General features: G+C 32.5%; 2 protein-coding genes across 2 annotated transcripts; both read right to left on the bottom strand.

The window, feature by feature from the left end:
- Positions 1–2053: 2053 nt before the first annotated feature.
- LOC105954102 (sodium/hydrogen exchanger (DUF1218)) lies at positions 2054–4491 on the bottom strand. Its single transcript, XM_012977771.2, has 3 exons — positions 4235–4491; positions 2627–2832; positions 2054–2540 (listed from the first exon to the last, which is right to left on the bottom strand). The coding sequence occupies exons 1-3, from the start codon at positions 4334–4336 to the stop codon at positions 2276–2278; spliced, it is 573 nt and encodes a 190-aa protein (XP_012833225.2). The 5' UTR covers positions 4337–4491; the 3' UTR covers positions 2054–2275.
- Positions 4492–10154: 5663 nt separating this feature from the next.
- LOC148766569 (uncharacterized) lies at positions 10155–12273 on the bottom strand. The gene is made up of 4 exons (XM_088826662.1): positions 12100–12273; positions 11451–11671; positions 11271–11334; positions 10155–10953 (listed from the first exon to the last, which is right to left on the bottom strand). Exons 2-4 carry the CDS (start codon positions 11648–11650, stop codon positions 10630–10632), a joined length of 588 nt encoding a protein of 195 aa, XP_088682788.1. The 5' UTR covers positions 11651–11671; positions 12100–12273; the 3' UTR covers positions 10155–10629.
- Between the last annotated feature and the right edge of the window lie 1399 nt (positions 12274–13672).

The following is a 13672-nucleotide window of genomic DNA, read 5'->3' as shown; positions in this document are numbered from 1 at the left end:
TGATAGGATCCTTTACGTGCGTCAGTAGTGCCAGCTGGTGAAGAGCTAACCTGGCCTTACTTATAAAATCCTTCCCACAGACGGCGCCATTTGATCCCGTCGAAAACAGCTGCGCTGGTGACTTGGCTTCCGGTGATCTGAAAAAGAGAAAGCCGGACTGATGCCGGAGTTAGCACTCCGACGATCAAGTCAGTGTTGGTTTTTACTGCTATGTTTTCTTGGGATTTTATGTGTGTATGTTGCGTGTGTTAAAAGAAAAGAGAAACTCCCTTTATATACACCTCGACTCAGAGCTCGAGGTCCCGGGAATTCCGCGCTGATTACGGGTGACAGCTGTCCTTCTCCGAATAGCCCGGGCGGCCGGGGTCATGATAACTCCTCCAGTAGGTTTACTGACTCCGTTCGGTACTAGCTGTTGAGCCGCACTTGGTCATTCCGCCATAAATGTTGCTGTCAGAGCATTAAATGCGCCGTCCAGCATTTATAACCCTCCCGAACTGTCGAGACTCCTCGGGAGGAAAATCAGGCCCTGTGTAGATGGGCTTTATACTACTGGGCCGGCCGACCCCTTGGATCGTTAATACTGGTGGGCCCAACCCCTTGGTGGGCTTCGATAACTGGGCTCTTGATCCTGGGCCGGGAAAGACTAACTCTGAACCGGATCACGTACCACATGAAATCTTAAAGTTATTTTAGCAGATATACCTCAGGGTTGTTAGTTTGCCCATATATATCGAAGGGGGTGTATTTATCGAAGTTAAGGGTCCAATATGATCATAATCTTTAGGTTGGCGTTCAATAAATTCAATTTCTAGAAATAATTAAATTCTAAATATAGTGAAGAAATATCTAAATATTTTTAGAATAAAATATCTACACACTTTGATAGATAATTTTAATAGACGAATAATAATCATTAGATTGAATGCATTTTTTTCTTATTTAGTATGTTGACCTTATGCTAATCACTGATTATGTATGTCACTTGTATATATAATGATGTATGTTCTCGATTTCTTCTTTATCATGTAAAGTTTGAAAGAGGCTTGAATAGAAAACTTGTTTTATATACAATTGTACTTTTACAAACTTCAATGTGTTCAATAATCTAATTTCGTTCAAAATTCACCTTATTTCTCCTACGATCTATTTTCTTCAATCGATCGGTTCCAGTAAAAAGAAAATTATTAAAGCTTGCGATCGATAACTAAGAAACGCAGTTTGTCAAATGACATACTTTGTGGGCCCCGCTCGTTTGGGTGTTTAAAGATGCATGCCTCCTTTTTTTGGTCCTAACTTCTTTGTAGGTATTGGAAATTTTGGTTCTCGTCATCTTTGGATACGAGAACGAGATGTTGATGCAATCTTCTCGTTAATCTTCTCGTTTTTGGATTAGGCTCGTCTTCATCAACGTCATTTTCTTTGAGATAGTCTTGTTCATTATCATGGGACAGTTTGACCGTTTTTTGTTCGGGTCACCCCATCATCTCCGTCTTGATCAAGAGCCAATTCGTATTGTCACCATACCGTCTTGATCAAGAGCCAATTCGTATTGTCACCATAATCCATTTCTTTAAAATTAGGCCTACCGAACACCATTCTGAGCTGGTTGTGCAGTAATAGGAAATAAACTATGATATATATTATATGAAAAATATATGATAATTTACATAACTATTTATGTTGATCTACTTTACCTTCTTTTTGCTGGAAAATTAAAAAAAAAACGATTACAAAAAAAATCTTAAAATTTCACTTATATCCGAATTTGGAACAAAAAAAAATGAATTAATGCAATTTTCGAAGAGGCATTCCGATCGCAATGAAATTTTGAGTTCCGGTTTTTGGAACGGAAATTGAAACCTAATTTTAACTTCTGAAAAAATTGGAAAACTTACGACACAAACCATTTTTGATCCATTCCGTCCGATTTTCACCACTAAATAAAAGGGTGAAGCTGGTAGAGATGATAGGAACCTGAAAATGATTGCAATATATAATGGTCTGCGAAAATCACAATACTAAACTACGAAAAACCTAAAGGCCAAATGAATTTTATGAAGAAAAAAATATCATATCATAAATTCGGTAATTCAATTCTCACACAATCTCTGTAGACCAAAATACTGCAAACTAACATTTCAAAATAAGGGACTGCACCTCAATAACTAAGTAGACTTATAAAGAACAATATTTTTTTTTTAAAATGAATACATTTAATCAGCTAATTTTATACTAACAAGACTGGATGTTTTCATCATCCCGAAGAAAATGTTCATACATGACCAGTCATGCCAACTGTCGAACTAGTACGGTTGGTTTTGCGAGCTGTCTGAGAAGTAGCTTTAGTGAAGTACATGTAATAATAGACGTTGAGAATCATTGTGGCAACCGTAAAAACCGCTCCGGCGACGAATATACCCTTCCTTAACGACTCGCATGAGAAGTTATCTGCCAAGACCATGTTCCGATATTTCGTGTGGTAGGCATTTTTTTTCGCACCAGCAATTAGGCATGCAGAGGCCACTAAGTATGTCATCCTGCAAAAATTATTCGTTAACGAAAAAAAAAATGAATTATTGTTCGTTATTTAAATGGGAATATTATAATAGTATATATATTGTACCACGACGAGACGAAATAAATAATGGTCCAAGCACGATTTCCTCCGGGAGTCAAAGGCCTTCCTAAACACATGCATTTAGTGATGCCCATAAGAAGAGATTCGCTCGAGAGAAGAAATAGGAAAGCACCCACTCCATAGCCAGTGGCAACATCCGATTGGTAAACACAATATGTTTGATTAGTGACTTCGTCTTTGTGTAGAGTGCCCTGCCATTTTTTTTAAGGAAGAATCAGAAATCATGGTCTGAAAAAGTTAAGGCCTCGTTTGGTTCACAAGATAAGATTATGCAATGAAAACCCAATTATATAATTGGACTGGGAAAAGTGCAACGAGAAGTCAAGATAACATCTCAAATGAGCTAATATCGAGAACATGGACGAACATAATTACAGTTAGATAGACAACTTAACATTTATACGTCGACCCTTAATCAAATCCAGACATGAGTTTATGCACCTAGGTTTTAGGATGTATTAGTTCTAGGTCAAATTTCTCTTACAAGCTAATTACACTTATGCCATCAACTTACTGACCCTTTTGTTTATTACGTGAACTTGAACCTAGCAACGGACTTTTTAGTGGCAAGGAGCAGAAACTTATGCATTGAAAATCGTCTTAATACAGAGCCAATTATATTCTAGTTTAATTAATTCGTCTAATATGCTCGAATGATACCCGTAATGATTGAAAAATACTCCCCTTTCAAGTACATGTTACGATTACCAATTATATAAGAATACGAGGGTTAAAGAGTATTTGATGAGAGTTGACCAGGTGCAGGGGATCCCTAAGTTTAATTTTACCAGCCTACAGATTATAATTGAATTCAGTTTTCGAAAAAGTGCATTGAAGAAAATACGCATAACTACTAATAAGAATTTATATAAAATGACGCTATCTCCAAATCTTGAGGAAAATATCTTAGCTCTTCGTAAGTTATGTGTCAACGAGCAACTATGTGAATACTTATGTGTCGTCAAGATGCAAGCCACAGTTGTTCCGTAACACTTTCGGAGAGGAACATGGAATTTTTCAACTGAAACAAGCAAAAAGTAAAAAACCCGCATTTTTTTTCTCTCTTACGGCTCGCGTAAATATGTGATTCTCATTTCAATATGCGAAACTCGAAAATGGCATAATCCAACGACACCAGACACGAAGCCTTTCCTAATAATTCACAGTACAAATCCAAGGCATTTTTAAAGGAGTTCCATATATATATATATATATATATATATATATATATATAGAGAGAGAGAGAGAGAGAGAGAGAGAGAGAGAGAGAGAGAGTATAACAAAAACAAAACAATTTTCCTACATCTGATGTTACTAACAGAGCATCAAATCTAGTTTATGATAATCAAATCAGAACAGCATAATACACACACACACACACACACACACACACACACACACAGAGACAAGTATACAAATCCAAACGCCAATTAAGTAATTGAATATATAAATAGTAAATCGTAAATCATAGAGCAAGAAAAAACAAAATTCGACAGCGATCTACAAAGCTCAAATCGCTTCTACAAAATTAGACACTTGTATGAAGATGTAAAATTGTAAATCAAGGGGAAATAAAGAGAGAGGGGTTTTTACAGTGCTACGGCGTCGTTCAGCAGCAATTGAAAATCCGAATGCAGTTAAGCTCAGAACAATGACTAGAAGATGAACAAGCGTCGACCCTTTCTCTTCTCCCATTTTCTACTTCACTTTCCTCTCTCTCTCTCTCTCTCTTCTTTCTCTCTCTCTCTCTCTCTCTCTCTACTCGAGTGTGTGAGATTAAAGTGTTTTTTTTTTCTTTACTTTCGTTTTACTTTTTTTGCTCCGCCCTTTCTCTTCGTTTGCTGTAGCGCGGAGGTTTAAAGTGTGGTGTGGTAAAGATTTGAGGATGTCGGGAATCTGAAGGCGACGCGATGCATAGGCGCGTGTGTTTCACTCTCGGTCAAAGATGAGTCAGCTAGGTTGTTGGGTGTTTGACTTGTGTTTGTTAGTAACCGTTGAACGGGCCGATTGTGATAAAGTACTGACTTTTATACCTATTGGACATCCATTAACATTTCTTGTTTTAAGCCCCCCAAGCCCATCTTCACTTTTTATTTGAGAAAGTGTTACAAATAATTATCTAATTTAAATTAATAACCACCTAAGAGCAACTCTAATGTCAAACATTAAAATTGAATTATCAAATACTTATTTAATAATTAGCATAATATTTTAATATCCATTTATGGTTTATCTACTTCAACCATGATTATCAAAATTGATAATCAATTGGAAGTTTTTTAATGATTTTATTTGTAATTGCTACGTGTCATTTTGTAATCGGATGTTTAGATGATTATTTTTTTCTCTAACTCAATCTCCAGGATGTAGTTTTACATACAAACAGGTAGAATATCAAAATACTTACCCATTTTGATACTCCTATTGGAGTAAAAAATTTAAATTTGAAATATCAAAAAGGTGGTTTATAGATTTGATAATCCATTTGACACTCCCATTAGAATTGCTCTAAGCTTTAGCCTAGCGGAGTCTCATGTTTGGGAGGTTTAAATCCCTTTGATTATAGTTCATTGGATTTGATAACACATTTGTAAATAGATAGCTTCAGCGTTGTTCATTGTTCAATTACCTATATCGAATTAGTTTGGATTATATGAAATTGAATTAATTCTCTACTCACTAATTAATTATTTAATTAGTATGAGTTTGGATTCAATCTTGTATTAAATTTGTTAAATTCTAGTATTATGTGCGATTTTTCTATAAAACATTTCATTTAACAAAATTAACACGTAGTTTGAAGGATAAGATAGTCTTTTACTTATTTAGTCACCCTTATTAAATTAACATATCGAGGGTATGAGTGCTACTAATTTAATGAAATAGTAGTTAATAGCGAACTTTGATTTTAGCAGCGGATTTAAAAATATGTGAATTCTGTCAACCAAACGTGTTACTAACCCATACTATTTAGTTAATAGAACCTTATAGCAGTAACCGAGCCTTAAATACAACAAACTCCAAAAATCCACGTCCACAATTATACTAATGCAATGCATATGAGACATGAAACAAGAATAAAAATCTTGAGATACCGATACAAATCTTGATACCGCCGGTACATCTCATTTTCATTGTTTTGGGAACATTCTCAATTTGTTTCATTATATATAATATAATTAGCCTCCATCTCCCAAAATGGGCACCAACAATTCGCCCATGACATGATTTCTTCATCCAAAAACGCCACCCACTACTCTTTCCAACTCCGCCACCGCCACACCGCCTTTTTTCAGCGTCCTTCCTCTGCCCATTTTGCCCCTTTTAAATGTCACCATACCCGGTGGTCCCATTTCTTGGATTACCTCGCGTTTGTTATTCGTGTTTCTACAGTCCGTTATATTTGTTAGTGAGTTTGTGCTTCATATCAATCTAAATATTGTTACTTGAATCAATCTATATATTTGTTAGTGAGTTTGTGGTTTAATTGTGGAACTTGGCATGCCGTGGATGGTGACGAGGGCATTCTTGCAAGTCTCGACGCTGCCAATGATATCTATGTATATAGTATATACTCTCTCGTTTTATATTATCCGTCGTTTAAAGTTTTTACACTAAATTAATTAATGAATATAAATAAATTTTAGAGGGAAATGTACTTTCTTAATGGATTGAAATACACTTTCTTATTATATTCTCTAATAATTATCTCATCCTTAATTTAGGAGCACGAGAGCAAAATTGAGAAAAAGGTAAGAATTGCAATATTGAAATTTCAAAATAATCGATAATATGAAACAAAAGAAATTATAAAACGACACTTAATTTAAAACGGATAAATGTACGATAGTACGTCCTTTTGGACCACAAATTAAAGTACCGATTTCATAGGCCATAGCAATATCTTCATGAACAGCTAGTGTTGGCAACTCATTTTCAGTTTTATATATATATATATATATGTATATATATATATATATATATATATATATATATATATATATATATATATATATATATATATATATATATATATATATATATATATATATATATATATATATATAAGGGTAAGTTACAATCATTCATGAAGTGAGGCTAAATTACAAAAATAAATCTTATTTGTGTTATTACATTTATTTCAACGTTATCTCCTTTTTTTTAATTAAAGTATTCATCAATAAAACTCAATTTTATCAATAACATTGTTATTTCTTAAAGCATTAATTGCAATGTTTTTACATAACGCAAAATTTGACTTATCTGAGGAAATTTATTCATTTTATATATTATCTTATTTATTTATATATTTATTGTTAATTAATATAGTTTGACGCGGTTGGATGAGGTGGGAGTTGGAGTGGTGACAGCCATAAGCCCATATGGCAATAGTCCGAAAATAGAATTTGCAGGGTCGGTTAGATGTTAACAGCCTCTTGTGCAAACATTTCATGTGGCTCGACATAGGACCACTAGTTCATTGTTCTTATCTTTCCAAACAATTGTAACTTACTTTTTGTTTAATATATTCGGGGCTCGTACGGTTATCTATATCGGATTAATTATAGTTACGTACTGACTAATTCATTATTTAATTAAGATGTTTCGTAGTTATATTATATTTTGTATAGTCTATTCTATGCCACACCAGGTGAAGTACACTAGGTAGATCTTTGTCATTCATATACACACAAATACACACACACCTATATTGGTGTATTAAATCCGTTAAATTCTAGTATTATATGTAATTTGACTATAAAGTATTTTTGCATCAAATTGCACTTAGGACCCCCTATGGTTTAACACTTTTGCACATGATTTTCTTGTACTTTCAATATAAGTACACGATCCTCTTGTGTTTTTAATATAAAACACATAATCCCTTGTGATATACCACCCGACAAATAATCATGTTTATTAAGAAAGGAAAATTTTAAAAGTAGCAAGAGTTATATACTTATATTAAAGTAAAGGGGGTCATGAACTTATATTGAAAGTACAAGAAACTTGTGTGCAAAAGGATCAAATCATATGGGGTTAAGTGCTACTTATCTAATATTTTTTTAACAAAGTTATAATGTAGTTTAAAGGATAAAATAGATTTTTCGTTATTTAGTCACCCCTATAAAATTAATTTCAATGGAGAGAGTGCTACTAATTTAATAAAATAATAGCACAGATGATAACGAGCTTTTAATTTTGTATTGGGTATGAATAAGTAAGAATCTTGTTAACCTAACGTTTTATTCCTATTATTTAGTTATTCTTTATATACAAAAGTAAGAAACGCTACGACAACCTAAGAAACTCTAATATAAATTTTATATTTTAAAATTAATTATTATTATTTCATTTTTTTCACCTCTTATTTTTCAGCATTTTTTGACTTTCATAGCAAATCAAATTTGCAAACATTACTTAACTTTTTTTAATGTTATTTTGGTAATTTAAATTTCACAACTAATTATCATATATTTAAATTCTCGTTAATGCTACCCGTGCTCGCACGAGAAGAATTGTTAGTAGAACATGATAGCTACTCCCTCCTCTCCAAATTAACTGTCGCTTTTGGGGATTTTTCTTGTTTCAAATTATCTGTCACTTTAGAATTTCAATGAAGCATTAATTACTATTTTCTCAATTTTACCCTTATTATTATTCATTAATTAACTGCGAATTAATGAAAATAATATTAATATTTAATAACATGGATATTTTAGTCATTCTATATACTTTTAACTGAAAAAACCTTGAAAATTGGATTTCAATGATTTTACGAGTTTATAAATGCATGAAAAAAATGATCGATTGGTACACTTTTTCAAAGACAATTCTCTAACGTCAAGAAATTCTCAATTTCTCTTTGTATTCTACAACTTTAATGCTTATATAGCTCAAAAATTATATCATATAAATCGTAGAACACATTTAAATTTCTTTTCTTTTTTAATAAACGCATACAAGTATAATATTAATGTCCATATAACAATTGCAATAAATAAATAGATAAATAGTAAATTCTAAAACAGCTGTTTCAAGTGCCCCCATTGCATCCATTGTCCGATTTCATCAATGAACGTTACACATTTGCCGGCGCCTGTTTTAATTGCAATTGATTCTTCATTTAATGAAACCAACCTAAATACCAAACCCTAGAAAAATTGATATCTTCCGAATTTAAAAAATGATAAATTTCACTTTTTTCCTTTGTACTTTGGTTTGATATCACTTACCCCCTTATATTCTTGATTGCATCGATATGCCCCTATGTACTTGAAAATTTGTCTCAATGTGGCACTCGCAGTTAGTTTTCAGACATTTGACAAATCGAAACTAACAGCAAGGACCACATTGAGACAATTTTTCAAATACACAGGGGCAAATCGATGCAATCAAATAAAAAATGGTAATGTAATATTCAGTCAAAGTTCAAGGGGAAAAGTGTAATGTACCCTTTTAAAAACAAACGGCAAAGCACGACATAAGAAATCGTGTTAGAATTCTGTTCATCTGACTTGTCCATCCACAGCCAATCCTGTAATATCTCAACTCCCATGCCATAAATTTGTTCAATATTCAATATTCAATAGTACAACATTTGACTTTATGACGTCGAAAATTCTTTGTTGAAAACAAGTCTAATTGAATAAAACTAGTCAAGTTGGTAACAATTTTAATGATTTCTCAAAATTCTTTTAATAATTTGGAGTTTCTATCTTCTGTTTGATTCTTATTCCTTTTTTTCTCTGAATTACTTTTACTTTATTATCTATTACTATAAATGACGTAGTGTATAAAAAAGAAAAAAAATCAATGCTTAAAACTTGGCTTATCAATTTTTTTTAATATTATTTGGATAATCCATATTATTTGGTTATCATTACTATCTATCATCACCAAATAATTTTTTCACATTTTTTTCCTTTTTGCTTTTTGGTTTCCACAATTATTAGATTTCAAGGAATGGGAGGTAGAGTAACCAAAATTGTGCGTGTGTATATGTATATTTATATTTAGGTGTGTGATTATATGTGTATGGTTGTGTGGCAAAGCTTAGCAACAACAGGAAGAAATGATGGAACAGATTTAACGGAGTGCAACAAGATTGGACAAATCTGACGATGTGCGGTTGTTTAGACGGGATTAAGGCGAGAAAGCAAATAACATAACATAAGTCTTTTAGCAAATTACAAAATATCGACTGTCCTAATATGAAAGAGTATTATTACCGAAAGATATTTAGCAAATTGCCCCTAAAAAGAAACCGAGGCGAGTATGTATTTTTGTTTTCCCTTCAAATACATACCATTGGTTTGAAACTTCGCCCTTCGAATTTTTAAACAAACGAACTAAATTGACCGGAGAAAAAAGAAAAGACCCTCCGTTTGCACGTTTTTAGCGTGGAAAAAAAGCAAGGAACCATCTTTTCTTTTCTCTTTTTCCACTTAAAAATCAAGATTGCCAAAATGTTAAACAATAGAAGAAATTAACCAACACGCAAAAAGCTGTATTAATAAATAGACAATTACATTAATTGCAAATTTATATTAATATTTACAAAAAAGTTGAATATGACTACAAAAGATGATTACATCAACTCAAAAATCTCAAAAGCCGGCTTAATAAAAATTCTAATTAAAAATAAAATAAAAATAAAACTAAATCCCAAACAGGGCACAAACAAATTACAAAGAAAAGCTCACTCCCCCCTTCCTCTCATCTCTTTACTTACACAATTACAAAGAAGGGGTTTTTTTGTGCTTCTCTCTCTCTCATATCTCAACACCTCCCTAATTATTTTTCTCCAGTCAAATTAACTTCAAACTCAATACTTACATATTCTTTTTTTGCTAATTACAAAACACTTTGTAAAAAAAATAAACATCTATATACACTAATAGCACAAAATACTCGAATTCGCCTTTGTTTCTGTCTCTCTCTCTCTTTCTCTCTCTCTCACTAGAAATATACATATACCTCGGGTTTTAAGCCAGGGCGGGGATGCTGCAGTTGCGTCTATCACGGTCAAGGCAGTCGAAACCCTCGACCCTCACAGCCGGATTGTTACCAAAACTAGCCCTCACGCAACCGCCCTTACGGGCGGAGGAGGAGGGGGAAGGGGCCGTGGCCCCCGAGGGGGCAGGGGCAGGGGTGGGAGTGATTACTCGTGGTGAAAGGGGGTTGATTTTGTCGTCACCAAAACGTGTGTCTTTAATTAGTGGGTTAGATACTCTACTCGGCGGTGACCCCGAAAAAAATGGGGGCGACGAGGCTATTTGCGGAATCGATTGGTCCTTAGCCGAATTACCCTGTCGAATTCGGAAAGATAAAATTTAATCAGATTTGTTTTTTTTTTTCCTAATTTAGGTACTAATTTTAAATCGGTAAACGAAAATCGGAACATTTTGGTGGGCAATGATAAAAGCATGAGTTTTTATTGTTTGAAAGCACAAATATTGTGTGATGTGTTTATGGTACAAGATATGTAGTTGGGGGAAAAGATATTTTTTATTTTTTATTTTTTATTTTTTATAAATACATAAATTCAAGAAATATATAATATTTTAATTAATATATATGCAGAAATTAAGAGGGAAAAATAATAAATAAATAAAAAAGAAAATACCTTTGCAAGAATGATGTCCAGCAGTTCATTTCCAGCTTTTGCATCATAATCTTCTTGCTGATGGCTGTTGATGAAAGAAATAAAATAATTATTAAATTAAATATCGCCACAAAAAATGAAAAAAACCCTTAATTAATTAAAATAAAAATAAAAATTAGGTTAAAAAATAACAGAAATTACCTAACATGCCATCTGAAAGGTCTAGCAAAAGCATAGTCATGGGTAGTAGTATTGATAACGCCGACCCGCCGCGGCTTCGGACACACCACCTTCTCTTTCTTTTCTACAGATCTGCCGGAGGCGGCGGCGGCGGCTGCGGCGGCGGCCCAAATCTCTTCACGGGCGGAGTAGCTGTTCTGCTGGATCGCACAGTGATTCATGTCGGAAAATTGAAGAAAAACCTGGTGTTTTTCAAACAAAGGTGTAAATTAAATCTTGCTCAGCTGCATACAAACAAACAATTCGTACAGATCTGTGAAACAAGAGAAATAGTTTTTTTAAATATTTCCTTTTTGTTTTTTTAACTTTTGTTTTGAAGCTAAGATCCGGTTCAACGAAATAAACTCCGATCGGAACAGCCGGTCGGAATTTTTGACTTGTTCTTACGGACAAAATAATTTGTAAGAAAATATTATTTTTTTTATAATAATTTTGAGAAGAAAACTACACAGATCTGTTGGAAACTAACAGCAAAAAAATCACTTCTTTTAATTTTCAGACAAGAACAATTTTTTTTTCAGAATTTCGTTTGTAGATCTAATACCGAAACTAACAAAAAAATATTCAAAAAAATAAAAATTAATCAAAATTAAGGAGTTAGAAAGTATACCTGAAAGATGTGTACAAAAAATTGCAGGGCTTCTCTCCACTGGGAAGATTACTAATTACTAATAATAATAATAAATATATAATAATAAAAAGAAAAAAAAGAAAAGAAAAGAAAGAAATAAAAGAAGAAAGAGAAAATATGCAGAGGCTAACGGTCAGTCTCGGGCAAAGGAGAAAGAAGGTTGATAAGGTATGGCTCCAATGGAATTTATAGACATGTTAGAGATTAGATTGAATTTTATTTTCCTATTTTTTTTATTTAGGAGAAATAAAATAAAATCGAAATAGGAATTCAAAGACATATAAAAGTTAATTACGGTGGGATTTAATATAATATTAGTGCGTGGGGGACAACAACTGATGCAAGGCTGCAATAAAGGAAATAAATAAAAGAAAATATCGACATTATTAAATAAATTAATAGGGGGAGCGTTTGGGGGTTATGACCAAAAAAAAGATGTAATTAATATTCTATAAAGTAGATCTAGGGGCTTTATTACTAATACGAGCAAGTGTCTCGCGAAGGATGACCTATCGGTTTAGTAGTGAGTTGATAATCCTGATTTGAATTTCATTATCAATGGTCGATAGCTGTAACTTATCACGCATGGTTAAAAATTTAGAATAATTTGGTTTTATGTTTATTGCATAATTTGTAAATTTATCCAGTGCATATAATTGGTTGTGAGTTTCTTGATTTAAAAAAAAAAAGGGGAGCAAGTGGCTAAACATTTTGATTTTTCTTTGTAATAATTGTTTTATAGGATGCCAAAGCCTAGTTATTGACATTTCTTGAAACTTGACCAAATCGATTGGTTATTACTTAGGGTTTTCATTTTTTTTTCTATTTTACTTATGACTTGAATTACATGCTTTCTCTTAAATTATTTAAGTCACAACTCAAATTCTATAATTTAATTTATATAACATAATATGTCATAAGTAAGAGTTACTCATTCTTAAAAATATAAATATAAATGATATGAAGCGAATTTTCAAAATTCAGAAGTTTGCGCGGGAAATTTATCGAAGGTAAAAATTTGAGGTATTAATAAGGTAAATCATTTAATATCTATATACGAAGTATGTGTTTTATGTGTGCTGTTTTTTATATTTTGAATTCTCGCACGTGCGAGGATTATTTTTAAACAATCGCGGTAAATTTAAAGTACGTGACTTTTCATTTAATCTAAAAGTTTTAAATTATTAATTAGTGAAACAAATAATTTAAGTTTTATATTTTCAATCAACTCTAGGTCATACCAAAATAGTATATTATTATTTCCAAAAACAAAATTTGAAGTATATCTTTTAGAACTTTAATTCTCCAATTTCGATTTATAGCCAAACACTTCTCATCCTTAACCTTTCACAAGATGCAACAGCCAAACAAGTAGGTCGGTTTTGTTTAGTCAAATATGCCTGTAAGAAATTTAATATTAATAAATAAATAAATAAATTAATTAAGAGTAAAAAGCAGTTTACCCCCTAAATTAAGGGCGGTTTTGCACTTTACCCCCCAAACAATTTTTTTTTGCACGTTTTTACCTAAACTTGTTATTTGGTTGCACGGT

The sequence above is a fragment of the Erythranthe guttata genome, chromosome 12, assembly GCF_056151865.1.
Source record: "Erythranthe guttata isolate IM_541 chromosome 12, IM_541, whole genome shotgun sequence".
Classification (NCBI taxonomy): domain Eukaryota; kingdom Viridiplantae; phylum Streptophyta; class Magnoliopsida; order Lamiales; family Phrymaceae; genus Erythranthe; species Erythranthe guttata.
This window is presented reverse-complemented; position numbering and strand designations above follow the sequence as displayed.